The sequence below is a fragment of the Engraulis encrasicolus genome, chromosome 1, assembly GCF_034702125.1.
Source record: "Engraulis encrasicolus isolate BLACKSEA-1 chromosome 1, IST_EnEncr_1.0, whole genome shotgun sequence".
NCBI classification, from domain to species: domain Eukaryota; kingdom Metazoa; phylum Chordata; class Actinopteri; order Clupeiformes; family Engraulidae; genus Engraulis; species Engraulis encrasicolus.
The window spans coordinates 51,895,897-51,922,245 of record NC_085857.1 but is presented as its reverse complement, the minus strand read 5'-3'; the positions used below and the strand labels follow the sequence as shown (position 1 = coordinate 51,922,245).

The 26,349-nt window shown below is 41.9% G+C and overlaps 2 protein-coding genes across 3 annotated transcripts in view; one reads left to right on the top strand and one right to left on the bottom strand.

Moving 5' to 3' along the window:
- LOC134454180 (zinc finger protein 883-like) overlaps positions 1-3,244 on the bottom strand; it is a 31,144-nt gene extending 27,900 nt beyond the window's left edge. Inside the window, exons 1-2 of the mRNA XM_063205014.1 lie at positions 3,161-3,244; positions 2,931-3,020 (exon numbers count right to left, since the gene is read on the bottom strand). Coding sequence (XP_063061084.1) covers positions 2,931-3,020; positions 3,161-3,172 — 102 coding nt within the window. The 5' untranslated portion in view covers positions 3,173-3,244. The remainder of the gene's footprint in view (positions 1-2,930; positions 3,021-3,160) is intronic.
- Positions 3,245-3,373: 129 nt separating this feature from the next.
- LOC134454212 (zinc finger protein 287-like) lies at positions 3,374-15,030 on the top strand. Of its 2 annotated transcripts, none has more exons than XM_063205068.1 (7): positions 3,374-3,466; positions 5,254-5,388; positions 9,611-9,691; positions 9,970-10,207; positions 12,108-12,220; positions 12,837-13,020; positions 14,456-15,030. In XM_063205068.1, exons 2-7 carry the CDS (start codon positions 5,260-5,262, stop codon positions 14,617-14,619), a joined length of 909 nt encoding a protein of 302 aa, XP_063061138.1. In that variant the 5' UTR covers positions 3,374-3,466; positions 5,254-5,259; the 3' UTR covers positions 14,620-15,030. The 2 variants fall into 2 exon arrangements, with proteins under 2 accessions (XP_063061138.1, XP_063061129.1); XM_063205059.1 differs by lacking the exon at positions 3,374-3,466 and adding an exon at positions 3,809-4,024.
- Positions 15,031-26,349: the final 11,319 nt, after the last annotated feature.

Sequence of the window (26,349 nt, the reverse complement as noted above, 5' to 3'; positions counted from 1 at the left end):
CTTGTTTTTACACAAGCTGTGCAGAAATGGCTATGCGCCGGACAGAACTGGAGGTGCCAGTCGCGGTGACAGTAATTAAAATAATTCAAATAATAAACATCTTTCTTAATAAACACCTTGTGTTTCATATTTATTATTTTATATTAAAAATGTGGATCCTGGCTGTAGATAAAGCAGGATATATGAGCCAGATAATTCTGGTAGCCTTTCTATTGAAATAACATTGAAAGCTCATTGATTTTTAGTTACGTCGAAATTTCAATGTTGTTTCAATATAGGCACGTATCGAAATACAGTTGAAGTTGCGTGGATCCATAGTTACAAAATCAACATAGTTTCAATGTTAGTCGAGGGTGCAAACTGATGCTAAATCAACATCGACATCTGATGTTGTTTCAATGGTTTAGCGTCGGCAATGGAATGCTGATTCTACATCGATTCAATGTAAGCTTGCTATCTGGGTTAGGCTATATCAGCGTAAGAAAACGCACTTTCCTAGCGGTCTCACCAAGATCAAACCTCTACAATCCTGAAAAAGATTCTCTTCCTCACCTGCACCTGTTCATTTTTTTCGCAGCCAACTCTGCAGAGATGTGCTTCCTTTAGCTAGCCTACCCCCTTAAGTTCTCTCTTGCTTGATAAAACGACATGTCATCTGCATGTTTCTTAGTTGGGTTAGCCTTCCACAAAACAACCTGAGCCATGTAAAACGTTGACTGCAAGCAAGATAGCTGGCTGTCGTATTCCCCCAATATCTGAACGTGGCACACCCCGGCTGTCAGATTATTTAGGATCAAACGTCCTAAACTCGAGATCGGCTTTAAGAGACATTAATTGTGATCATGCAGTTTAATACTGTGTAGTCTGCTGTGTTTCCAGCTCACCTCAGGCCGTCAGGGCTGTCGCTCTACTCCCACGACATCTTCGACATATTTTGCGTCTCTGCCCTGGTCGCATGCATGCTTGTTCCCAAGTAGAGCTGCGCGTGCCCCCCGCATCGCGCATGCTGCCTCTCCCTTTGCCTATCTCTCGAGGTGCAGGTGAATCTGAATTTGAAAACATTTAGGAAGCTTCAATCAAAAATACGAATTGCAAAGGAAATCAATTGAAACATGAAATCTTAGCCTATTTTTCCGAGGCATATCTACAGCTGGCTGTCGGTTTTTTTTTTTTTTGCTGCCTAAACGTGGCGCTGGCTGGCTGTCAGATGTATGATAACTAAAAGTTCTAAACTCAACATTGTATTAGAGAGGTTGATTGTGAGCATATTTTGTACCCTAATATGTAGACTGTGTGTAGGGCTCTAGCCGACACCCAGGCATCTTCAAAATCTTTCGTGTGTCTTATAGGCGCTCAAGCGCCTGTCGCGTGCCTTCTCCCTCCCCACCGGAGTTGTTGTGTAGCCTACCTACCTCACATCGCTCGTGCGCATTCTCGACGGGTCTGATGAATTTGTATGACTGACTTAAGTCTTTATTGTACAAAACTTCAATCAAAATTATGAATTATAAAGAAATCAAATGATATTGAAATATGAAATTATAATTGCCATATTATTTTACCTTCCCTTGGAAGGGCAATATCAGCCAATGTGGGCAAAAGGGCCGTTGCTCGGGCACCGTGGGCAACTATGGTCTGCACGTGCCTGCGACCGACACCGATTTCAATCATACTTGCTGTGCCTGTTTAGTAGCAAGGTAGCATCCCAGAACTGCATTTGTGTGAATCTGACACCAATATTAAGGGAGAAACAGACTAGGAAAGGTTTACATATGAGGGTAGGACACTATACATTCAGCATTGATTATATCAGTCCGTGTAAGTCACATAAAGATGTCTGTGGTGTTATTGGAAAGCCCTTTTCTGGCTCTACAAATTACACAAACAGCATGCAATACAACAACTCTCAGAATATTAATTATGATAACTTGAAAAATGTAAAATTGAAAATCAAAAAAACTTATATTTTAAAATGGCCAGTTCCTTGTCTAAACGTAGCCTGCAATGTCATGAACAACATCTGAAATGCTGGTGTTTGGTTCTTAATTCATTACATTTTGCAGAAGGGCCATTCTACAACCATATTTTTGAAATGCTACACGATAGATGTCTAAACCAAACTCTACTTAAAAATTGCTGGGTATTTATTAAGCATTTGTTTGTCCCCATTGCCCTCCACAGTGTCTGTGGTCGTCGGGCACACAACATCCCTACAGGCGTAGTGAGAGATTCAGGCATGTGCACAGAAGGCCTGCCACCTCTGGTTGGTCTTTAGGACTGTAGATTTTATATCGTATATAGAGATACACCAACTTTACACGTTGACATGGGTGCCAAACCTGAACAGGCTCCCTTCTGCTTAAAGTGGTGTTGTGCCACGTGTCTCATCTATTTCAATGAGACGGTCTTAGGTCTGCCTTGCGAAACCATAACCCAGACACAATGGGCCAATGACATCTCTCTTTTCAATTACATCTGCTTGTACTGTCCAGAAACTGGAGTTTCAGCATTGGTTATCAACATGTTGGAAAACCACAGAACAGACAATAGCCTACCACAGCCCTACTATCACATTACACAGTTTGGAGAAATGTGCCATACAACCATATAATGCACATCACATTGCATTGTGAGAAGTACCCCTGTCTGTGTGTGTGAGTGTGTGAGTGAGTGAGATACCTGCTGAATGTATGAGTATGCTATGCATTGTAATGTCTGTGTGTATGCGTTATGTCTTCTATGTAGGGCCTACGCTACTTGATAACTACTTTCATTTCCCCCTGGGATCAATACATTATAGATTTTCTCCCCACTCACTTTGAGTAGAGAAAACTTTTGTGGTGGCTCTAAGTGGACTATGGCGAATGTGTCAGGCATCGCGGTTAGAACTATGCCAGTCGTAGGCCTAGCCTACAGTGTGCTCGCCTTACCTGTAAAGCTTCATTGATGCATTCTCGGGCTTTCTCGAGTTCAGAGCACTTCCGCGTTTGATTCACGTCGACACTGAATACGTCCCTTATCTGCCAGCAGAATATACACGGTGCATGGTCATCATTAGCTACGACACAATGTCATTCAGAGAAAATATATAGCCTGTTTCCACTCATGACTCCCTTTTATACAACTAAAACTTTCTATTTGCTGGCTGCCACGCACTTACCTCAAAGTCCATGTTGGCTGGTCAACTGTCACTCCGAACTTCAGTCAACAACATGCGGCAGATCACCTCCAACGTCAAAATTAAAATCGTAACGACTTGACAATACACTACTAAACATCCATATTTGAAACTAATTCCATTTACCTGTGCTTAACTGTGAACGTAGGCTCGTTTAAATGAGTATGTAATGTAGGCTACTGGGGAAACTTTCTGTTTCCTAGCTCTCCTCCCTGTGTCTGCTGCTGCTCCTCCAGCTTGTCCCAGAGCCGTACTGTCCAGTCTGTTATCGCCACCTGGCGGATTGAAGTAACACACTCTTTGTCAATACTTTTTTACTTGTACATGCGTAGGCCTATGCTTACACATAATACGTGTGAAAAGTCATGTAGTTATGACCTATAGGCCTACACTTTTAGTGATGATGTGAGTGCGACCTATTCCTGATATAGGGCCTAGCCTACTGACATGTCAGGAACAAGGTCATAGCCTGGCTCCAGTAGCTCTATGATAGCCTATTGTTAAGTATTCCCTTGTTTAGAAATAGCCTATTATTTGCTCCAAGCTACCAGATGGCGGGTACACCCCGCCATTCCGACATTGACGTAGTGGCGATGCGTTTGATCTTTATCAAAGGCACTGCCATGCCGACACATTTTTAAGCAGATTCGGATGAATAGCCTGCAGGGTACTTTTCAGCATAACGCTCTGGACAAGCTGTAGCTTACTCACAGATTGTTTTAAGGAAAAGGGCTGGTTGTTTTCATTAGTAGAATGGCAGTTAGTTTAGGCCTAGATGCGACTTGTAAAAGAAATACAGGCTCTGACCTGGAGAAAGTTAAAGAATGCATCGCGGAAGCATTGCAGGTAAGGTAAAAATATGAAAATGTGGCAGCTAGCCTATTTGGCACTAGCCAGGCTGCGCCCAACACCTTCGGCGATTGCAACTATGATAGGCCTAATCAGGGAAATTTGGCACATAAATTCGCTTGAGTCCACGGATAGCCATCCAAAACATCAATTTAAAAATGGCAACTGGCACTGTTGAAATTTCAATTCAGAGTAATTTGAGAGTTCGTCGGTTGAAATCAAGCCATAGCCTAACCTAGCTAGATCAAATGAGGGAAATTGTTCATGAGGCATAGGACAGCCAGAAAAAAACAATTTTTATTAAACTACAAAAATGCCACATGTTTTGCTTATGATAGGCCCACATCAAAGGCGCAAGTGTCAAAATGCATGGGACAAAGACATTTGGAAAAATGGGATCAGCATCGAACTTTTTTCAGCCATTATTAACTGTCACTCTACACTTTCTGCTCGTGTCGCAACATTTGTTGCAAAATGTAGAATGTTGTTCACGCACCTTAAAGTAGGCCTTTGCAACAATGTGGCTTAAATGGCTGTCGGAATGGTGGTATGTCAGTGTGTGTGTGTGTGTGTGTGTGTGTGTGTGTGTGTGTGTGTGTGTGTGTGTGTGTGTGTGTGTGTGTGTGTGACTTTTTGCTTACTAAGCTGCCACTGGTGTGTGTGTGTGTGTGTGTGTGTGTGTGTGTGTGTGTGGGCCAGTACAGCCCCAACACTCAAAATAACTGTCAGATTAACACTGGGCCGACACTAAAATAACTGTCAGCAAACAGTAACTGGACCATATGGGCTAAGGGCCAGGCCAAAATTGGGCCAACTGTCAGACACTCGCAAAAAGAAGTGGGCCAGATAAACTTTGCTATGTGAGATGCTACATTCCCCGAGTGGTACTAGGAACTCGGGTTCCCGGTAGTTGCAGCTGTCTCTTAACTGAACCTGACTTCATGACATTTTTAGAAGCTTGAAAAAAAGTGTTGTATCCTTACTTTTCACTTGATAATTTAACTTCGGGATTTAACCAAACTCTAAATCTCCGTAGCCTATCTGTGTCCCATCTTTAGCCTAGGCTACTGTAAAACTGAAGAACTGATTGCAGTTCGGTGTGTTTGCATATCGTTCAAGGCGGCCTAATACCACTGTGTACACAACAAATAGTAGCCTACTAACTGAAATAATTTGTCTGTTTTTCCTCTCTCACCATACTATCTATTATCCATTGATGTTCCTAGCTCCTGATGCAACACAGAGACTCGGTCATAGAGATCAGTGGTGCGTTGGAATACATTAGGCTTCGTAAAGCTGTGGATGTGCAAGTCTGCATTCACCTCCAGAAGGCAAACCAGTTCATCACAGATGCAATACAGGTAACACACGCACACAGTCGGAATAGCATGCACATTTACCTGTAGTTGGTCTTCTACAGTTCATTGGTCTTGGTCTTTCTCCATTGATCTTGATCATGAACAGTATTGACCAAATACCAGCCTACCTACTCCATGTCACTTGCAGCAATGTTGATGTGGCAGGTTATGTAGCTCTGTGCTTATTACAGCTAATACTACTCACAGCAATAATAATTACAGTAATAATCATCATCATAATTCAGTGGTAGTCAATGTTCCCCCTATTTTTTGTTGTGCCTTATGCACTAGCAGAGCAGATGACCCCAGTGAGCCGGGGGTAACTTCAGGGACACTAGTTAATAACATTAATAATAGTGTCATTTTAATATTAAGATTTCTTTTATATAAGCAATACAATAACTTTTTAATATTTAATATTAGGCCTACAAAATCATTTAAGTAATATCATATAGACTGGCTACTGAATATTCTCCTAATACTGAGTAGCACCACACTGTAGGCCAACTTATCAAGACACTTGGCAAGATTGACATGTTGCCCCTTTTGCATATGTGTGTTCAATGGATGTGTGTATGGGGAGGCAGAATGTTCTGCATGTGAAAATATGTTTGTTGTAGCCAGCTGTGTTGGACTCTGTTCTGCATGTGAAAATGTAGATGCATGTTTGTTGGAGCCAGCGTGTTGGACTCTGTTCTGCATGTGAAAATGTAGATGCATGTTTGTTGTAGCCAGCTGTTTTGCATAACTAATTTGTGATGCACTGAGGAGAAGTCCAGCAGTACATTTTTTTGGATTGCTCTTCAATTCAGTGCTTGGTATTTACAGTGTGCATTGTTTACTGTCATAGTTATGGCTTTTCCTGTTTTGTTATTTTATAATGAAAATGTGAATCAAGGATCACTACCTGTCAGGACCGACAGAGGAGGACCCAAGAGCGCAGTTTCAAGTCCAAGAATTTATTCAAAGTTCAGGGAAAGGGGGGGTTGGGAGAAGAGTCCAGGAATTCGAAAAACCTGTGTGTGTGTGTGTGTGTGTGTGTGTGTGTGTGTGTGTGTGTGTGTGTGTGTGTGTGTGTGTGTGTGTCTCGGGCGGGTGTGTGTCTCTGGCGGCTCGGGTAGATGGTGGTGGAGGGTCCAAGTTGGAAGACCTGGGGGAGCACACACACAACAGGACAGAATGAGGCATGGCAGAAGTACATTTCAGGGATATTGAAAGCTCGTAGTCGTAAGACAGAAGGCAGTCCAGATTTACGGGGGCTGGAGATCAAAGCAGATGTAGCAGGTCCGGGTCACAGATCAGGAGTCAGAGTAGAGAGCAGACAGGCCTCTGATGCAGGCTTGCAGACGATCTGACAAGTGTGGACCAAAGAGGCTTGAGACAAGAGGGTTTACTCACGTCATAACAGCGTAGTACGAAATGATGGCGAGGGGAGTATGGAAATGTTCTTCTTCTTCTACGGTCCCTATTGGAAGCATCAGGGAAGCATGCAATGACACTTCCGCAAGGGTCCCCCGAGAGATTGTTCTTCTGTTGAGTTTCTTTGGTTTAAACCAAAGAGGCTTGAGACAAGAGGGCTTACTCACGTCATAACAGCGTAGTAGGAAATGATGGCGAGGGGAGTACGGAAATGTTATTCACTGTGGAACAGGTCATAGGACAGCGTGAATGTCTGTCAGCTGTCCTTAATTACCCCCAGCAATTACTGCTGACCAACAGCTGCCGTTACTTGGCCACAAATTATCCATCATGGTGTCGCCCCCACTGACCATGTGCAAGGGAGTACGAAAATGGCATCCATCGCACCCACTGACCAATGACCATGCGCAAGGGAGTTAATTTTCCATCCACTCGTGTCCTCAGGCAACGCCCCCGTACTACACCGTGGCCAATGCATTCCCCGCCAAGTAGGGTGACCAGCTGTCCGGAGTTCGGCCGGACAACCCCGCCCCTTAACTTTCTAACCTAGCGTCCTCGCGCGCACCCATTGCTTCGACTTGCCGAATCCCCGCCTCCGTGGAGAAAATTGTGAAGTTGGCATTCTAAACTGTAGGCAGAAATCAGGGAACAGCGCTGCCATCTTACCTCAGACAACTCAGCTGCCAACAACAGTTTTACTTGTAAAACAATATTTTTTTGGGGAAGGATTTTCGCATTGCATTACCTCACTCCGATAAAGGAGTCATCACCACTAACTTAATATTGTATCAGACGGCAGGTTACGATAGACAAATCCTTCCGTTGTTGTCTGTGTAGGCTATTTCATTTAAAAAAAAAAAAAAAAAAATTTTGGGTAGTCGTGCATTCGTAGGCCTAATAGCCAACCATTAATTTGATTTACTTTATTCAAAGTTGGTCAGAAGTATTAGCCTATCAGCGGTGTTTTAAGGGAGGCAAACCGCTTTTGTCAACCTTTTTTTCATGCAGACGCCGGATAACCAACAACACGAGCTCAAAATACAGACAGCGTCCGTGCAGAAAGACGTTTCTTTGCCCTGTTTGTAAAGTTGTGATAAAAGGCATTTAGCGGACAAACTTAATTGCACTAGGCTATGCGTTGCCACCAGTGCAGGAAAAAATAGGAAACAGACAGTAGTAGCCTATAGTTGCCTTATTTAACTTTCATACAGTCAGTTAATGAACTTCATATAGGGCTATTGCACGGAGATTTCCCCGACATAAGGCGACAGCAATACAGTTAATTCGCTGGGCGAGAGGTTATATCTGGAGTAACATGGCGGCCGCAGATATCGGAAACGCGACCGACTATCAAGGTCTAGTTTGCGTCGATGACATTGCCTCGCAGCTCGAGGCCATAAGCAAAAGGCTAGGAGGAAAGGAAAGACAAAGAGAGGGACACACGGATGTCGTGAACAGGTCGTAAAAACGGACCGATGGCCACCCTACCGCCAAGAGATTGTTCTTTCTCTTGAGTTTCTTTGCTGTGGACTGAAAAACAGGGCTTTATATACAGGGCCTGATGAGTGGTGAATGCATTGCAGTTGGTAGGTTAACGAGGGTGGGGCAGCAGAGTAGAGCCAGGTGAAGGTAATTGGGCAGAGTGCAGAGTAGAGTGGAGCAGAGTAGAAACAGGTGGAGGTAATCAGACAGAGTGGAGAGTGTGGAGGGAGCAAAGTGGCACATAATAGAACTCAATCAGTGAAGTTACCAGGCAGAGACAGAGCTCACGACAACTACCTGCTCGTTTATCCACCTGTTGTTCCTTTCCCCCTTCCGTTTTTTTGTCCCCTGTGAGCACCATGAGTGCATCCCAATATGTGACCTTGCCTCCTCCACCTGCGCTTGTCTCCTCGCCCCGCCTCCTGGACCCTCCTCCGTGGAGAAAACGATAAAGTTTCCCAGCTGTCAGCCTAGCCACAACAACTTTTGAGGGACTGTTTTTCATTCACCATCCCAATTGCAAATGCGAAAAAGACTCTACAATTGAGCTTTTGCAAGATATTGAAATATAATGCTGTTGTCAGTGATGTCATCATGACGAGAAGCAAGTGGAGGAGGCAAGGTCGCATATTGCAACACACGCCATGTCTTGCGCTCACTTTCCCATATTCATACCTAGCTTGTACACATTTACCAATGTAAATTTGAAGTGTTCCTCCACTGTCAAAACTCGTGCATGTTCTAATATAAGGATCACAAGATGACCTAGGCCTATTACACTGTGTTGTCCAAATTCGCTGAGTGGGAAAATAAAATGGTGACAGCTTTACTCACAGTCTTAATGATAGCACTTTCTTGGGAACAAAACATACAGGCTCAAGCTTTACTGATTTAGTGAACATAAGGTACAATGCCTAAATTCATCTCGAGCCCCTCCCATTTGATCGCACTTCTGCGAGACGGTCTCGTGACAGGCAGCACCAGCTGTCAAGCTACAAAGTACAAACACAGGACTCGAAATGTAGGCTACTCCAATAGTCTAAAACTGCTATAGGCCTAAGAGGTGTTTCATGTTTAAAGAAGTTTAGTTGTTTTATTTTGAATGAATGTTCTGCTAGAGTGGAAATTTCGGTCAGCATTCAACTGCATCTCCAACATGAATTTGCCGTCTTGTTTTACCTGCGTTGCATGATCTTGTTCTGTGCAGAGAATGTGGGAGCAGTGCGAAATTGTGCACGCGCACAGCTTAGGGAACGTTGGTGGTAGTCCTTAATTTCTTCCTGGGGATGAATGAAGTTACTCTACTATACTGTGTTTTTCTTAGACTGGAGTCCAGCGGAACACGGCTCTGTGCATGTCAATTCAGGAAGAGACTGAGGGGCTGCAGGACAAGCCCACTGTTGTGGTACGAACACACACACACACACACACACACAGACACACACACATACACACACACACACACACACACACACACACACACACACACACACAGACACACACACATACACACACACACACACACACAAATCCAAGCATTTGCAAACCTTCAACTTTCCACTTGTTCTCTCTCTCTGTCTCTGTCTCTCTCTCTCTCTCTCTCTCTCTCTCTCTCTCTCTCTCTCTCTCTCTGTCTCTGTCTCTCTCTCTCTCTACAACAACATTCTCTTGTGTGTTGTATAGACAAGGGAGGATGATGTGCTGCATTGTCCAGTCATTTGGCTTAAAGAAGAAATGGAAGTGGACGAGACTGTTACTGATGTTAATGCTGTCACTGCTGACAAAGTTGAAGTTCAGCTGGATGTTGCTGTTGTTGCTGTTGAAGTTGATGAGACTGCAGCAATTGCTGCTGCTTTTGCTTCTGCTGATCAAGTGGAAGCTGCTGCTGCTGATGATGATGGATATCAGCTTTTTCACTTTGGTATGATGTGCTTTAGAATGCACGCACACACTCAATTCCTACTTCTCTCTCTGTCTCTCACACACACACACACACACACACACACACACACACACACACACACACACACACACACACACACACACACACACACACACACACACACACACGGACAATTCCTACTACTCTCTCTGTCTCTGTCTCTCTCTCTCTCTCACACACACACACACACACACACACACACTCAATTCCTACTTCTCTCTCTGTCTCTGTCTCTGTCTCTCTCTCTCTCACACACACACACACACACACACACACACACACACACACACACACACACACACACACACACAATGCCTATCACACTTCTCTTTCTCTCACACAAACACCCACCTATACGCACGTGGGTGGGAGACGTGACGCCTTGTTTTTTCGTAACATTGGTTAAAAACCTACAAAACTGTTATTTTTCTTTTAAAAAACAAATGTCAATGAAAGAAGATGTGGTACATTATGTTTCATATTAGTCTTAGATGAGAAGAAACATTCTTGTTAAGATATCCTGCGGTGTGACTGTAACATTAATGAAACCTGGAATATAATATATATATAAATTAAGCAACAACATTTTGAATAATGTGTGAAGCATTTGGCATGATTTCATAAATATTAACTTTATATTAAGATATGTGAATGTGAAAAAAAACTCAAGACAGTAATATTAAATACAAGTTCAATTTCGTAACACAAATTGCGTCCTGTGGGGTGACATGTATGGCAATGTTTGTGAATGGGCAGCTGCAAGGCCAACTACAAGGGTCTTAAAGACTGGCTCCTAACCAGTCAGTACCTCAGTTATTGGAGAGTGCTGTGGAAGTTTAAGGTGACTCTTAACCTCTTAATATGTCTTAATATTGCAATCTTTCTGTCACGCAATGCTTAGGTTCATTTTATGGTGTCCTGTGGTGTGACTGCTCTTATCTTATTTATGAATGAAAACACATATTAAGATTAAACACAATATCATTATCAATGTAGCATGAGCTCAGATGTCAGTCATGTACAGTATACAAAAGGATTAAAATGGCCATAATGCAGTGAATTCCCTGTGGTGTGACTCCATTTTCCTGCGGTGTGACATGCCTATGCAATGTGTTGATGCAGGACACATTTTCCCAAATATGGCAAAAATAAGGTGAAATTCCACAGACCACTAAGTGCTTTATTTTTTTCTATTTTTTTCCTATTTTTATCCATCATTTTTTTCAGGAATTTGAAAAACTTTTTTTTTTTGCGTTACACCCCTTAAACCTCAACCACCCACATACGTGTGACATAGTTTAATTTATATGTTTTTGCTTGAGAACAATAGTACAGATTATTATTTTTCTCATTGAGATTGACTGACCTTCGCTCAGATTTTGAGTAGGCAAGGCAGAGTGTGAAATATGTGGAAAAAGGAGTTCAGATAGTCTTTGGTCCTCCAGTTGTGCATCAATGTTTCAAACTTGTGCAAGGAGAACTCTAATGGCTCAGTCCAATTTCCTCACTGTCTCCATATCTTTTTCCCTCTGTGACTCTCACCCTCAAAAACAAAAACATATATACTGGATATGAATATATACCGGAATTCACAAACAGGATGAAGGGAGCATCAGTGTAAACTGGAGCCAAGGTTTATTTTCTTTCGTGTGATTAAAAAAAAAAAACATTATAGCCTGTGTGTCCTGTATTACCTGTATTGGCCATGAGATAGCCACTGCTGCTTAACTGACTATAAATGTAAGCAAACATTCTTTCCATGTTTCATGCAGCCCATTTATAAATGTTACCTTTCTCGCAAATACTTACCACCACCATTCAATTCTGTATTTTTGTTTTTGTGTGTGTGTTCTCTTGCTGTCCTTGTTTTGTCCTGTAGGTGGAGTGGCCACCTCCATACAGCAGACCTCCTCATCTGAAGACGTCCCAGTTGGTGACCCCATAGATCTGACCTCATCGGAAGACATCTACGCTGAACTTTTGCAAGTACATGTATGTATGATGGTGCTTGATTCAGGGTGGCGCTTTACAACTGCAACACACACATACACACACGTGCAAGGGTTGTCTTACATCACAGACAATTTAGTTTGCTTTGCGGGTGAGGTTGGTGGTGCATGTGCCTTGCAGAGAGGTGAGTGGTGGTGCACAAATCAGGTTATTGCTCCTGCAGCTCTGTAACCAGGGGTCCGTATCTCGAAAGCGTCTTTGCTAACGACGGTAGCAACGTCCTTCGTAAGAGCGACTCAACTCTCTCTAGACAGCGACGCTCACCACTAAATCCAAGGGAATGGTAAAACGGTCTTAAGACGGTCAAGAATTGAGAAACGGACCCCTGAACTTGTAATCCAAAACAGCCTGGATGCCCTGCCACAGGCTCTGTGCGTCTATGCTGTTTTTGAAGAACTAGGCATTTGTCTCTACTCTTTTTTTATTGGATGGTATATGTGAGACTGATGGTATCACTGTATTAGCCTACATCATTGAGTCACAACAGCAAATAGCACTGATCTAGTCCATCTTGTTGACTAATGCCAAGCCGATGGCTTAAATGCTACATGTGTTGTAAACATGAATGTTATCTGTTCCATATTTTAATGGGTTTCAGGAACAGGATGGAGAATCTGACGTGGCTCCAGCCCTGAGGTCTGAGGTGATCGGTTCTTCTCCAGATCTGGTGTCCCTATTTCAGCTAAAGCGATTATCAGTGCGATTGGTCGACTGCCGAACACTTCCAGGTCAAGAAGAAGCATGCAGCAAAAACAAGAAAGATGGAGGAAAACCCGAAACTGGTATGAGAGCTCTCTCTCTCTCTCTCTCACTCACTCACTCACTCACTCGCTCGCACGCACGCACGCACACACACACACACACACACACACACACACACACACACACACACACACACACACACAAATTCACAATCGACATGTTTATACTTATAGCTATCCCTCTTGTGAACGCAGTGTTTTAATAATTATCACTGTAGTTACAGAATGCCCAATATCCACTTGATTACAAATAGGCCTACGCAATGATCAGCCATAATATGTATTGAGGCCAGGATCTAGTCAATATGTGGGTTTGTTAAGGGGATGCTGGGTAAACTTATTTTTAAGGGTAACGATGAATGGTAGTGATTTCTGGATTTCAATTTTTGCAGATAAGCTGTACCACTGCCAATAGTGTGAGAAAAGTTTCACAAGCTTCAAATCTCCGAAGACACCAGTGGGTTCACACTGGAAATAAGCCCTACCATTGTGGACAGTGTTTAAGTGTTAACAGATTCACTCCCAAGTCACGTAAAAATACGTTTTTACGTTTTTTTGTTGGATTCTGAATCTACACATTCTAATGCACATTTTGTGTGATTTTCGTAATAATGTGATGAACAGAACTGACATAGATCATGAAAACACCTACAAAGTCAAAACTCCAAAAGTCAGGATCTGGATATTTCATCATCTGTGCATTTTATTACACACAGTATTTGAGTTTGATCAGAGAATTTGATTTTATTATAGCGAATCAAACCACTTCCTGATCATGTCATGTCACGTCTCCATTTACTTCCTAGAGCATCAAAACTTGTCCTTGCATCAAAAATGTCCTGTCAGTCCCTTGCTAGCTAGCCTGTTCCTAAACATATGATGGAAGGATAAGGAGTTTTGCTGTCATCAAGATAGGTGTAAAATGGAAGGTTGTAATGAAAAACAGCATGCAACACAGCAGGAAGTAACCTAATTTTGGGTGAGTACTTTGGCACGTCTACTTTTATCTACAGAACGAAAACTGCCAGTCAAGTGACATTAGCTAGCTAGCATTTCAGATGATGCGGCTCTGAACAATAGCCTGACCAGGTGATTTTTGCATCGAAATAGTTTACTTGGAAGCTACTGGAGTTGTTCTTTGGGCGTGAAAATGCATTTAGACCCGCAATTTAAACTCAGAGAGTCAAAGACCACACCCGTGATAAAAAAGGCTTTATCTCAGAACGAATGGTGCAGCTAGAAACAAACCGTAAAAATATACAGACAGCTGAGTTTGTGGGCTTTCGAACAAGCCCTGACATGTGCCTGTGGGTTGAAGACAAAATATTCGGTGGCTGTTCAAAAAATGACAAAAAATGATGAAATTGGCTGGGAGTCTACAGCTAAAATTCCAAAAACAGCTGGTATTGAATGTGTTAAGATGAATGATGAATATCTTTGTATTTCTATTTTTCAGAGAATCCTTACCATTGTGGACAGTGTGGGAAAAGCTTTTCAAGGGCAGGCAGTCTAAAAGTTCATCAGCGCATTCACACAGGAGAGGAACCCTACCACTGTCAGACGTTTGAGAAAAGGTCTTCACGACCTCCGAAGACACCAGCGCATTCATACAGGAGATAGGCCCCATCTCTGCAATCAGTGTGGGTAAAGTTTCTCACCTGCAGGAAATCTAAAAAAAACACCAGCTCGTTCACACAGGAGATATGCCCTACCACTGCCATATCTGTGGGAAAGGCTTTTCCCGGGCTCCGAAGACATCAAGTCATTCACATCAGAGAGAAGCCCTAAACTTTGATATGTGGCGATAGTAAGATTAGTCAAGATGGGGCTAGTCGTGCCAGGCAAGACAGTTTCAAGTTCTACAAAAATGTTTCAGTCATTCACCATTTCATCACTTTGTTCCAGGATTTGAACTTTTGTACCTAAAGATATGATGTTTAAACACATGGCTATAACCTTTGATTCACTGAAATTTAGTTTCTGAAAAAGCTAAAAATCAATCAATAAATAATAATTTTACCAGATGTAAATTAATCAGCCACTCTTTCTTCTCTGCCGTATTGCGTGTATCAAAAATATCGAAGTCAAATTGCCAGAAGTGTGAGAAAAGTTTCTCATTAGCCGTTCATCTGAAACCTTACCTTGATAGTAAAGGCCACTGAGGAAAGTGAACTCATGACAGGACATCAGAAACCTCTCCCAAATTCGTTTATTCCACAATATGTTTGTTCTGTAATGTAATAATTAATATACGCTTATCTATATAGCAAAACATAGGTATTAGGAAGAACTTTAAGACTATTTGGCCATTTGCTCATCATTAAATTCTTTACGTGAAGGAAGTCGAAGAAAAAACACAGATATCCACATATATACAATATTGAACATGGCCATATAAATATAAAAGTTAATATAGTAATACAATTAAAAAGCTGTCTTTGAAAGTGCATAAACCACAACTGCCACATGGTGGGGTTGTAGAGTAATGACATGATCTTGTTTTGCCCCATTGCAACCATGCCATCACTGCATTGACACATGCCAAATCATTTATTGTTTATTTAATTTAACGTCTTTGCGCAGAGCCAATGTTATAACCTTACTGTCACCACAATTGTAATGACCAAGTCTTAATCTATTACTTAAGGCTCTGCATTTGGTACAGCTTTTCAGTGTCCTGTCCTGGGGAGGAAAAGGGTGGTGTAGTTCAGGGAAGGGGGGTCTATGGTATCATTATGCCCACTCTTCAGCACCACATCCTGGGCAAGGTGGCAACAAAGGTCCCTTGGAGCTGCCTGGATCACCATGTCGAGCTTGACCTCAGGGTCACCGTGGCGAAGGGTTAAGTTCTGTGTGTGTGTGTGTGTGTGTGTGTGTGTGTGTGTGTGTGTGTGTGTGTGTGTGTGTGTGTGTGTGTGTGTGTGTGTGTGTGTGTGTGTGTGTGTGTGTGTGTGTGTCTTCAAGTGAAGTCTTCCACTGGTCACGTCACCTCTTCTCAAGCTGGCAGAGTGATCCCTGATAGGAGAGGACGGCACTTTCAATACAAACACATGACAGAATGGCAGTGACAAAAACACAGAGTTGCTTCAAGTGTGTCGGCATGTCTGCTTGTGTGTCTGTCTCTTTGACTATCTATCGATCTATCTATATCAATTGACTTATCAATTTATTGATCAATTGATCGATTCATTCATCCATTCATCTATTCATTCATTCATTTTGGAGCAGCAAGACATAAGACAGCAAAAGGAGGTAAAGTGATATTACAGAGGTGACATGTAGCATTCCAGATTTTACTCACCTGTGCTGGGAACCTCTGTCACCTCTGTAGCTCTGGAGGAAATCAGAAAACAAACACACGGTAAACTCTCTGCAGAGAGGTAAATGTAGGCAAGAGTAGTTGAAAGATTGCTGCAAAATCTCAAAGCCATTGTAATATGATAAATGTCCAGCAGAGGAGGCTATTGATCAACGCTGATAAAGCAGTCTATTGCAGACAACACAACTGCTGCAGTACCACACTCTCACCACCGGGAAAGGCATAGGAGCAGTACTACTGCTACAATACCACACTCTGGCCACTGGGAGCAGTATAACACACCGTCAGTATTCCTACTGCAATACTGTAGTACATTGTCTGGTCACCACTTGCCTGCTTTGTTTCAGAATAGAAGTGAAAAGAGAAGTCCGCGACACTGCTTGTTTTTTGCCTGATGAAGACCTGAAGGTCGAAACGTTGCTCGATTAAATAATAAATAGACAAGCAGTGTCGCAGACTTCTCTTTTCACTGATTTACTCTCATTGTCCTGCACCTGGCCCATCGGATGGGATGTGCACACATCTACTTCTCTGAACTTGTTTCAGAATAGTACATGGAAGCCCTTTCATGGAGATGGGATCGCTGGTGATCCTATTCACTATTTGCTGAGGAAGCGTAACTGCATCCTGACAGGATTGTTACGACATTGCCAAGTAACTGATTAAAACATCAAGTCATTACAAGTGACAATAAGGTAATAACATATACTCTGCATTTACATGTTATTGATGGGTAAGTAGTTATTAATAAATGTTGACAGTTGGGAAATGTATTATGCCCATAAAATAAAGTTATTGATGAGACTTTTAAAAAATTACAACAAGTAAGGGGGTGCGCATGAGCCTCCTCTGCTGACTAGTCTACAATTTAGAAACTGAGAGAGTTTACCTACTTTTGATGTAACTTTGATCCCTTATTTTCTGTTCATGTAATTTATGTTTACTATTATTATTATTATGTTATCTTTTAATCAATATTTTATGTGATAAAATCATGAATTTGTCAAGTGGTCTGAGATCATGCTATGGTGATACCACACAAGTACATTGAAAGTGAATTGAAATGGCCTCATTGGCATCTGTTACACAGGCACATCTATGCAATGGTGTAGAGGAGTAGCAGTGGGGCCAGTAATCTGGAATAGACACAGTGGTGGCAATAAGTACTGTATTCAATCCTTTGCTGATTTCGTTGGTTTGACCACTAATCAAGACATGATGCTACAGTATGTGTAGGCCTATTCTAACACGGAGAGACAGAATAGTAAAAAGAAAATCCATAAATTAACTTAAAAGAATATATATGTATTGATTAGTATTTTATTGAGGGAAATGAGTACGACATTGAAATGGCTGCCATTGAATAGCCTACAAACTCCAGAGGGGAGCACATCAGTAGTAATGTCAAGAGAAATGCTTAACAGGGACATTTAGAGAAGACATGTAGGAACTGTGGGATCATTATGAAAGAAATATCCATGCACCAAGACAAATCTACACACACGCACGTACACTGTATTTATCTGTGTTACTGATTCTGCAATAACAGAAGCGAGAAATAAAAAAAGGAACAGTTCCAGGAATTGCAAAATGAAGAAACACCTTCACACACACACACACACACACGGTACATTAACACGCACGCACGCATTAATGATATCAGATAATGGAAATTGCCCTCCCTTCAGCTTTCACTGTTTCACAACATTTCACAGAAACAACATGAACTGAAGACAGTGGCCGTGGCTGAAACAGCTAAGGCACTGGACTCTTCGATTACAACGTGAGGCCATTTGCTCACCCTTCCCCGTCTCTCTCTCTGTCCGGTTATTTTCTCCTAGCTGACTGTCCCGTCCATTGAAGGAAAGAAAAGCTCTCAAAAAACCAAAGTACATACAGTAGGGGTAAAACAGTGCAGAGTTTGGGACAGTTCACAGTTCTGTACAGAGTGAACACACAGTTCGGGACAGTTCACATTTCGGTTCACGGTCTTACGACCACAGTTACAGCTACAGTTTGGATTCAAGGTGTTATTCTTGTTAGGCTTATTTCAAAATACGATTTTTTACCTCCAGATGGTCATCCTAAACAGCCTAACTGCCCAATCTGGCAACCCTAGTCATTACCAGGACCCAATCTGGCAACCCTAGTCGTTACCAGGACCCAATCTATTCATACATTACATTACATTACATTGCACTTAGCTGACGCCGCTATCCAAGGTAGCTTACAGTTATTAACAAGTTATTTCCACAGTTTACAAGTTTACAGTCCTTTGGGCAATGTGGGATTAAGTGCCTTATTGAAGGGCACTTCAGCCATGGCTGGAGGTGTAGGGAGAGGTCATGGTGGGATTCGAACCTGCAACCCTTCAATCTGAAGGCCACCTCCCTAACCATTAGGCCACGGCTGCCCAGTATATCTTGCTCTGTCTCAAGTGGACCTTTATTATATAATTTGCATTTCCAGCATGATGTGAAATTGCAGGCCAGAGATTACATCTTATAGTTGTAGTATTTCAAAATGTGTGTGTGTGTGCGTGTGCCTGTGCCTGTGCGTGTGCTGCAATAGATTGCAACTGATTGTTTTCACTAGAAAAAGGGGTTCATCTGATAACCATCATCTGTTAGTTACGACACTCTCAACACGCAGCGAGATCTATGCACAATCTGGCTCTCAGGGCTTGAACTCACAGCTTGTCAGTTAGAGGAGTGGGAGGCACAGGTACAACACCACCGAGCCGAAGGTCAAGGCCGATAGCTCAGCACTAACACATCTGTATGAGGCTTGTGGAGGGAGGTTTACTGTACTAACGCAATGTCACCAAACTCACCTCATTGGCATCTGTTGCACATGTACATCTATGCAAAGGTGTAGAGGAGTAGGAGAGGAGGAGGATTGGGAGCACCAACCTAGAAAAGACACAATGGGAATAAGTTACAAAGAGTTACAAGCTACAACGAGTTACAAGTTGCAATGGTTTAGAAGAGTAGGCCTGGGACAAGTAATCTGGAATCAAAGGTGTGAAAAGTTAAACCATCTGGTCCCCAGGCCTTAAGACACCACTGGTCAAGGCGCTGCCACAATGTGTATGAGGCTTGTGGAGGGAGGTTTCCTGGACTAATGTCCTGCCACCAAACTCACCTCATTGGCATCTGTTACACATCAGTCACATCTAGGCAGTGGTGTAGAGGAGTAGGCTTGGGGACACCAATCTGGAATAGGCACCATGGTGGCAATGAGTACTGCATTCAATCCTTTGCTGATTTTGTTGGTTTGACCACTAATAAAGACATGACGGAACAGCAAAAATCCAGAAATTACCTTTAAAGAATGGGAAATGAGTACTTGATCCTCTGCCAACCATTAAGAGTTATGGTAACACTTTACTTGACGCCGGTGTCATAAGCATGACATTACAGTGTCATAATAGTGTAATAGCACAGTTATGCACATGTCACAAACATTATGTCCATGTCATAAACATTTCATGACTGTTGGCCTTAAGTAAGTCTTTGCCATAACCGAATGTCACTCAAGGCCAACAGTCATGAAATGTTTGACATGGACATAATGTTTATGACTTATCTATGACCGTTCTATGACACTATTATGACATATAATATAACATGACATATATAATATGACATATAGAATGACAAGCTTATGACACCGGCGTCAAGTAAAGTGTTACTGGGTTTTGGACCAGTTAGGCACCAATCAACTTGTCACATGAATTAAAGACACCCGGAAATAGTCATCAGCTCAAAAGACACTCAGAAACAGCAATCAGTCCATAGAATATGTTAATCGATTAGACTGAGCGTGCGTGTGCGCGCGCGTGTGTGTGTGTGTGTGCATGCGTGACAGGCAGTCCTACCTCATACAGCCAGCAGTGGCGTCATCATGGTCATCAGTATCATCATCATTGATCGAGTGTTGGTCCACTCCGACACACACACACGCATGCATGCACACCCGCACAACTATCACACTCAGGTACACAGACACATGCAAGGAGTGCCGCAAGAATGGGATACTTCTCTATAAGTAATGGGCATAGGAGCATCCTAAAGACACACACACACACGCATTATGTTGTGTGTGTGTGTGTGTGTGTGTGTGTTGTGTGTGTGTGTGTGTGTGTGTGTGTGTGTGTGTGTGTGTGTGTGTGTGTGTGTGTGTGTGTGTGTGTGTGTGTGTGTGTGTGTGTGTGTGTGTGTGTGTGTGTGTGTGTACAACCTGAATCTTGATCCACGGTCCTACTGTGCATCCTCTCTCCTTCTGTGTCAGACACAAAAACACAAAAGTGCACACACACACACACTAACATGAATGAGTATTAGCTCACATTGCCTCATTGCTAGCGCTTACGAGCTACAATAATACCACAAGAGCTATTGTGCCTTATTTAGCTATCTCCAACACCAATATCAGAAATGACTACAACATCATCAGGATATCTAGCCAGTCAACGTTGGCAGTTTAACAAATTTGTCGCTAGATTTAGTGACTTTTGGACAGCTCTGATGATTTCCAAAAATAATCTAGCACCTAATTCATTCACAACCAGTGTTGGGCTCAAAAACGGTGATGCATTACTGATTACATGTTACTGTCGTTTCAAAATAGTCCCTTATAATAGAATATTACTACATTTAAAATGTAAGGCATTACACTACTTTTGCATTACTTTAGTTACTTTAGTAGGACTAAATATGGATCTGAGCTCTTGAGTCATGACTTTCACCTCCCATTCAGGAGATGTTTTGGCAGCATGCAGACTAAAAACTGCCAAGTTCAGGAATAGCTTCTTTCTGACCCACCACAGTGAAGAATACTCCTAACCGCACGAATACACCGGCCGCGACATGAGCGAAGCGAGCGACGGAAGTAATTGACTTTGTATTAAGTCACGCGACAAAGGCGATTCAGGTGACCAGAGGCAATTCGCACAACAAGATAGACAGTTTGAAGTTGAACTGCTGGGAATATTATGCAAATTAGCTATGCCGTGGTTTGGCGACAGCCGCCACAACCATTGAGAATGTTGGAATGCTTGCATTCTGCTTTTAACGGACATACTCTAGTCGTTTCAATCGTTCGTATCTCTCTTGCTGTACAGAAGCAATTCTCTGTGGCTTGAATCTCGTCGTGGCCGATGTATTTGCGTGGTAAGAGTATGCTACTTTCTCTGACTGAGTTATCACATCAAACCTAATCACCGTTCCTTTTCATCACCATAACGATCAATTTTGTATTTTGTTTTTTTCAAATATAATTTTTAAGACAATATATAAATCAAACTTGGGTAATTGACGTTGTACCCAAGAGCACTCGACCCAAAAGCCTTTTTTTGGTTTGCTCTCTGATTGGACCTCTGATTTTTAGCAAAGAGAATGAATGGAATGGATTACGTACACTTACCAGTTTTTTACTGGTTCCAGGTATGCTCTCTCTCCTCTTCTGACTTTAGTGGCGTAGACAATCAAGGAAATTCTTGTCCTCAGATGCTGGGCCGTACATGTCTTCCGAAAGTGACTTTTGTGAGTTTTTGTACTGTATGCGTGTGAGTATGAGTGCAATGTGCATAGTACGCAAAAAAAATATTGCCATCCATGGGTATGTGTGTGAGAGCGAGTGAGTATATGTGTGTACATGCATGCATGTGCGTGTGTGTGTGTACAGCCGCAGAAAAAGAGACCACTTTGAAATTCTCAGTTTTTCTGATTTTACTATGGATAGATATGTGTTTGAGTAACACAAACGTTTTATTCTATAAACTACTGACAACATGTCCTCAGAATTTTGAGTGGAGAGCATGTCAAGATGCATGAGCTGTGATTAAAAGTAAGGGTTATTCCACCAAATAGTCTTCCTAAGTTACTTTTATGTTGTTTTAAAGTGAATAGCATATTGGCTTCGTTGCCTTTTTTGGGGTCTGAAAACAATATTTTTTGGCAAAATAAATGTTATTTCTAAATTCAGAGGAAATGTAGTCAACAGTTTATAGAATGAAATAACAATGTTTGATTTACTCTAACACACGATACACAAAAACAAAATCAGGAAAAACTGAATAGGTCTCTCAAATTTGTCCATGTCTGTATATGTGTACGAGCATGCACGCGTGAAAGTTCACATCAATATTGCTCTTCCATTACTTTTTCCGTTCTTCAGCCTCGTGCCTCCAGCCTCAACATCATCGAAGATGTCTCAAAGAGGACTCTAAATCAACACCCGTCAAACGGCCAAATGCTGATGAAAATTCTCTTTAACTGGTAGAAAGGCACACTTACAACCCACTTCCTGCAAGTAGGTCTTGTAGGGGGAGAACACACATACACACACGCACACACACACGCATGCACACACACACAAAGTACAGTACAGTACAGTACAGTACAGTATATGTGCATATATGTAGTGACCCACTCACCATTGCATTTTTTCCATTTCATATCTCGGTCATAGTTGTCTGTGGTGGCGCACCACTTGACGGGCTCGCTGTAATACTGCGTGTTAGCTGTAATACAGCGGTTATATTGCCGGCCTCTGTAGATGTATGGGAAAACGCACGGCTTCCCAAATTCCTCCAACTTCCTCTTCCTCCCTGCTGGAAAGAAGAACAGGTGTGTGTGTGTGTGTGTGTGTGTGTGTGTGTGTGTGTGTGTGTGTGTGTGTGTGTGTGTGTGTGTGTGTGTGTGTGTGTGTGTTTAGGAGAAGCAGCACACACACACACACACACACACACACACACACACACACACACACACACACACACACACACACACACACACACACACACACACACACACACATCCATATACAGTGCAACTAACTGTTATACAGTAACTGCGATGTGATGCTGCTAGTGGATGCAGGGTGGTGCTCACCATTGACTTGAGGAGGGGAGGATGGTGTAGGAGCAGCAGTTGGACTAGTGGCTGTTGGGAGATGGATAGCTCTGTCACCCTCTAGAAAAAAAAATCTTTCTCAATTGTGATTATGTTGAAATGGTTGGCTATGTGGTGGATGCAGGCTACTCACCATTGACTTGTGGTGGGGACGATGGTGAAGGAGGCACAGTTGAAGTAGTGGCTGTTGGGAGACACAGTTTGTTAGATTTGTCGCCATGGAAATCAAAATAATTAAGTTCAAATTCAATTTCAATTTTCAAATGAGCCAGTTTTTTGAACGGCTCTTTGAAAGGAACGAGGCGCTATGGTCTGGATCCCGAAGAGCAATAATAGTCCAGCGGATGGGTGATTTGATCGTGCACTTTTGAGTAAAAGCATGAAAATCGGTACACATATCCTTCTTGATGGCGGCCAAATCCAATATGGCCAATTCATATTTATGAATCTACCTATCTACCTAACACTTGGTAGTAAAGGCATGAAAATCGGTACTCATATCCTTCTTGATATGCTGATTAAGTTTAGCGTTGGAGGCGTCGCGCAAAATTCATCGTTTTCAAGATGGCTGCCAAATCCAATAAGACCGACCCATATTAATGAATCTACCTGAGACTTGGTAGTAAAAGCATGACAATCGGTCCACATATCCTTCTTGATATGCTGATTAACATTAGCATTGGAGGAGTCACAAAAAAGTCATCGTTTTCAAGATGGCCGCCAAATCCAATATGACCAACCCATATTAATGAATCTACCTGACACTTGGTGGTAAAAGCATGAAAATCGGTACACATGTCCTTAATATGCTGATTAATATTAGCATTGGAGGCATCGCGGGGAAAAAAAATCATTGTTTTCAAGATGGCCGCCAAATCAAATATGGCCTGCCCATATTAACTACCTGGTAATTTTTGGTAAAAGCATGACAATTGGTACACATAGTTACTTCTTTACATTAGATGCTTATTCATATTAGGGGCCATGAACAAAAATCAAATATGACTGACCCATATTACAATACAATACATTGCAATATGTATTTATGAAGCACAGTATCACAACTATGAAGTTTACTCAAAGCGCTTTGAAAAAAGACATACACGCATACATACACATTCACACACCAGCTGTGCACAGTGTGCAGACTGCCGTACGGCACCGGTTGTCACGCGAGACACAGACACAGACACAGACACAGACACAGACACAGACACAGACAGACAGACAGACACACACACACGCCAAATCTTCACATCATTATCCTGGTTTAGAAATGAATCCTAATACTGTACATGTAAACTTTTCACTCAAGTTATATTTTACATACCCTGAGTTGACTTTTTGATGGCCATCATGTTCCAACTGTGCCATTCACCATTTATTCAAAGTTTATGTCAATCTTTTAATAAGGCATTATTGGCAGTTTGATTGATGTTGGCCATAGTATATACCATAACCTGTGAAATCCTACTACTTTACACAATTGTTCTGATCTGAAATGTAGCATGGATTCCATCCCTCAGTGAGGGTACCAGATCTTGGGGTGCAATCAGGAGAAAGAGTAGGGGCTTAAAGGCGATGGCTGCAGTTTGTTTGAATAGATACAACTGACATGATTGGATATGGGCTACACATATGCCAAATACCACATTCTTAACGACCTATAAACTGCCATGGGCAATCGTAAATCACAACTTTACTATGAGAAATTGCATAACCACCAGATTATATCACTTGTGAGATCAACTTGTGTTAACCAGGCAAGATATAAGCTTACCATACAACTTGCATTGGGTGCAGGATTGCAGTTTGTTTGAAAACCTTGTGCAGCTAGAAGTAGTCATCAACAATTAGTTTCTTTGAAGTAAGCAATCATAAAAATGTCCATGAATTAACAAATCAAGTTAACTTTCTTTCTAGCAATCTTGAAATCCTGGCCCTTTTGGAATTTGTACAAGGCCTATGCAGTTATCACTAAGCGCTAGAGGTGCTGTACATCCCACAAGCCCCTCAAAAGGCCTCAAGAATGCAATCAGTGTACCGATTGAAGAGTATTAGCAGAGAACATTTCATACATATCTGTCCATCTGTACAAAACCTATAATGCAAACAAAGTCAACAATCTTCAAAGTGTAAGGCTTTAACACTTAAATTCATGTACCTATTATAGAGTGGTAGAACACAACTTTAGAATAGGTGCAAGAGTTTGCACCACCTCTTATCACATTGCAGAATATAATCTATTGTGGTGGTGGCAGACACAGTTTGGGAAAAACCATAACATATGCATCACTTCATTTGATAACATGCCAATAATGTTTAATCATTTTCAATGGTATTTTGTGAGTGTTAATTATATGCAATGCCAAAATATTTTTGTAGAAAAATATGTATTTTCTTATAAACACTATCTTAGTTGGCCATTTTGAAAATGTGTTTTTTCCCCACAATGCCTCAATTTCTAATATTAATGAACACATCAAGAAGTAAATGTGCACCAGTTTCCATGGTTTTACTAAAAGTGACCCACTTTTAGTGGCCCACTTGACATCCAGGCCCGCCCCATTCACACTTTACAGTCAACTGTTTCCTCATTGAACTCTAATTAATGGCATAGCACTGAGCGATAATTAATCATTTTGTCAAAAGTCTGGTTCATCTTCTGTGATTTCTATGATTTCAAGTATCATTTTATTATATTTATTATAATATCTACCTACATGCTTTTGGGTTGGGCCCTTCCGATTTTTTCTGGGCCCACCTGTTTTATTCATTCTACCTACGCCCCTGTCTTGAGGGTGTGGGAGTGCCACAAAAAAGATGCTGGCTACTCACCACTGTCTTGAGGAGGTGTAGGAGGGGCAGTTGGAGGAGGAGGAGTGGCTGGTGGAGTGATAGCCCTGTCACTCTCTAGAAAAAGACAAGACAAAAACATAATTTCAAGCAACAAAAACAGCTTTCAACTTTCAACTTTTCAAGTTTGTTGTCCTCTAAAGGGGTGATTAGATGTGCAGCAAGACATAGTAAATACATATAGACAGCAACAACATATACCACAGGACAGACATAAAGTGCAGTGGTCAATAAACTGTTAAAATTACCATAAATATG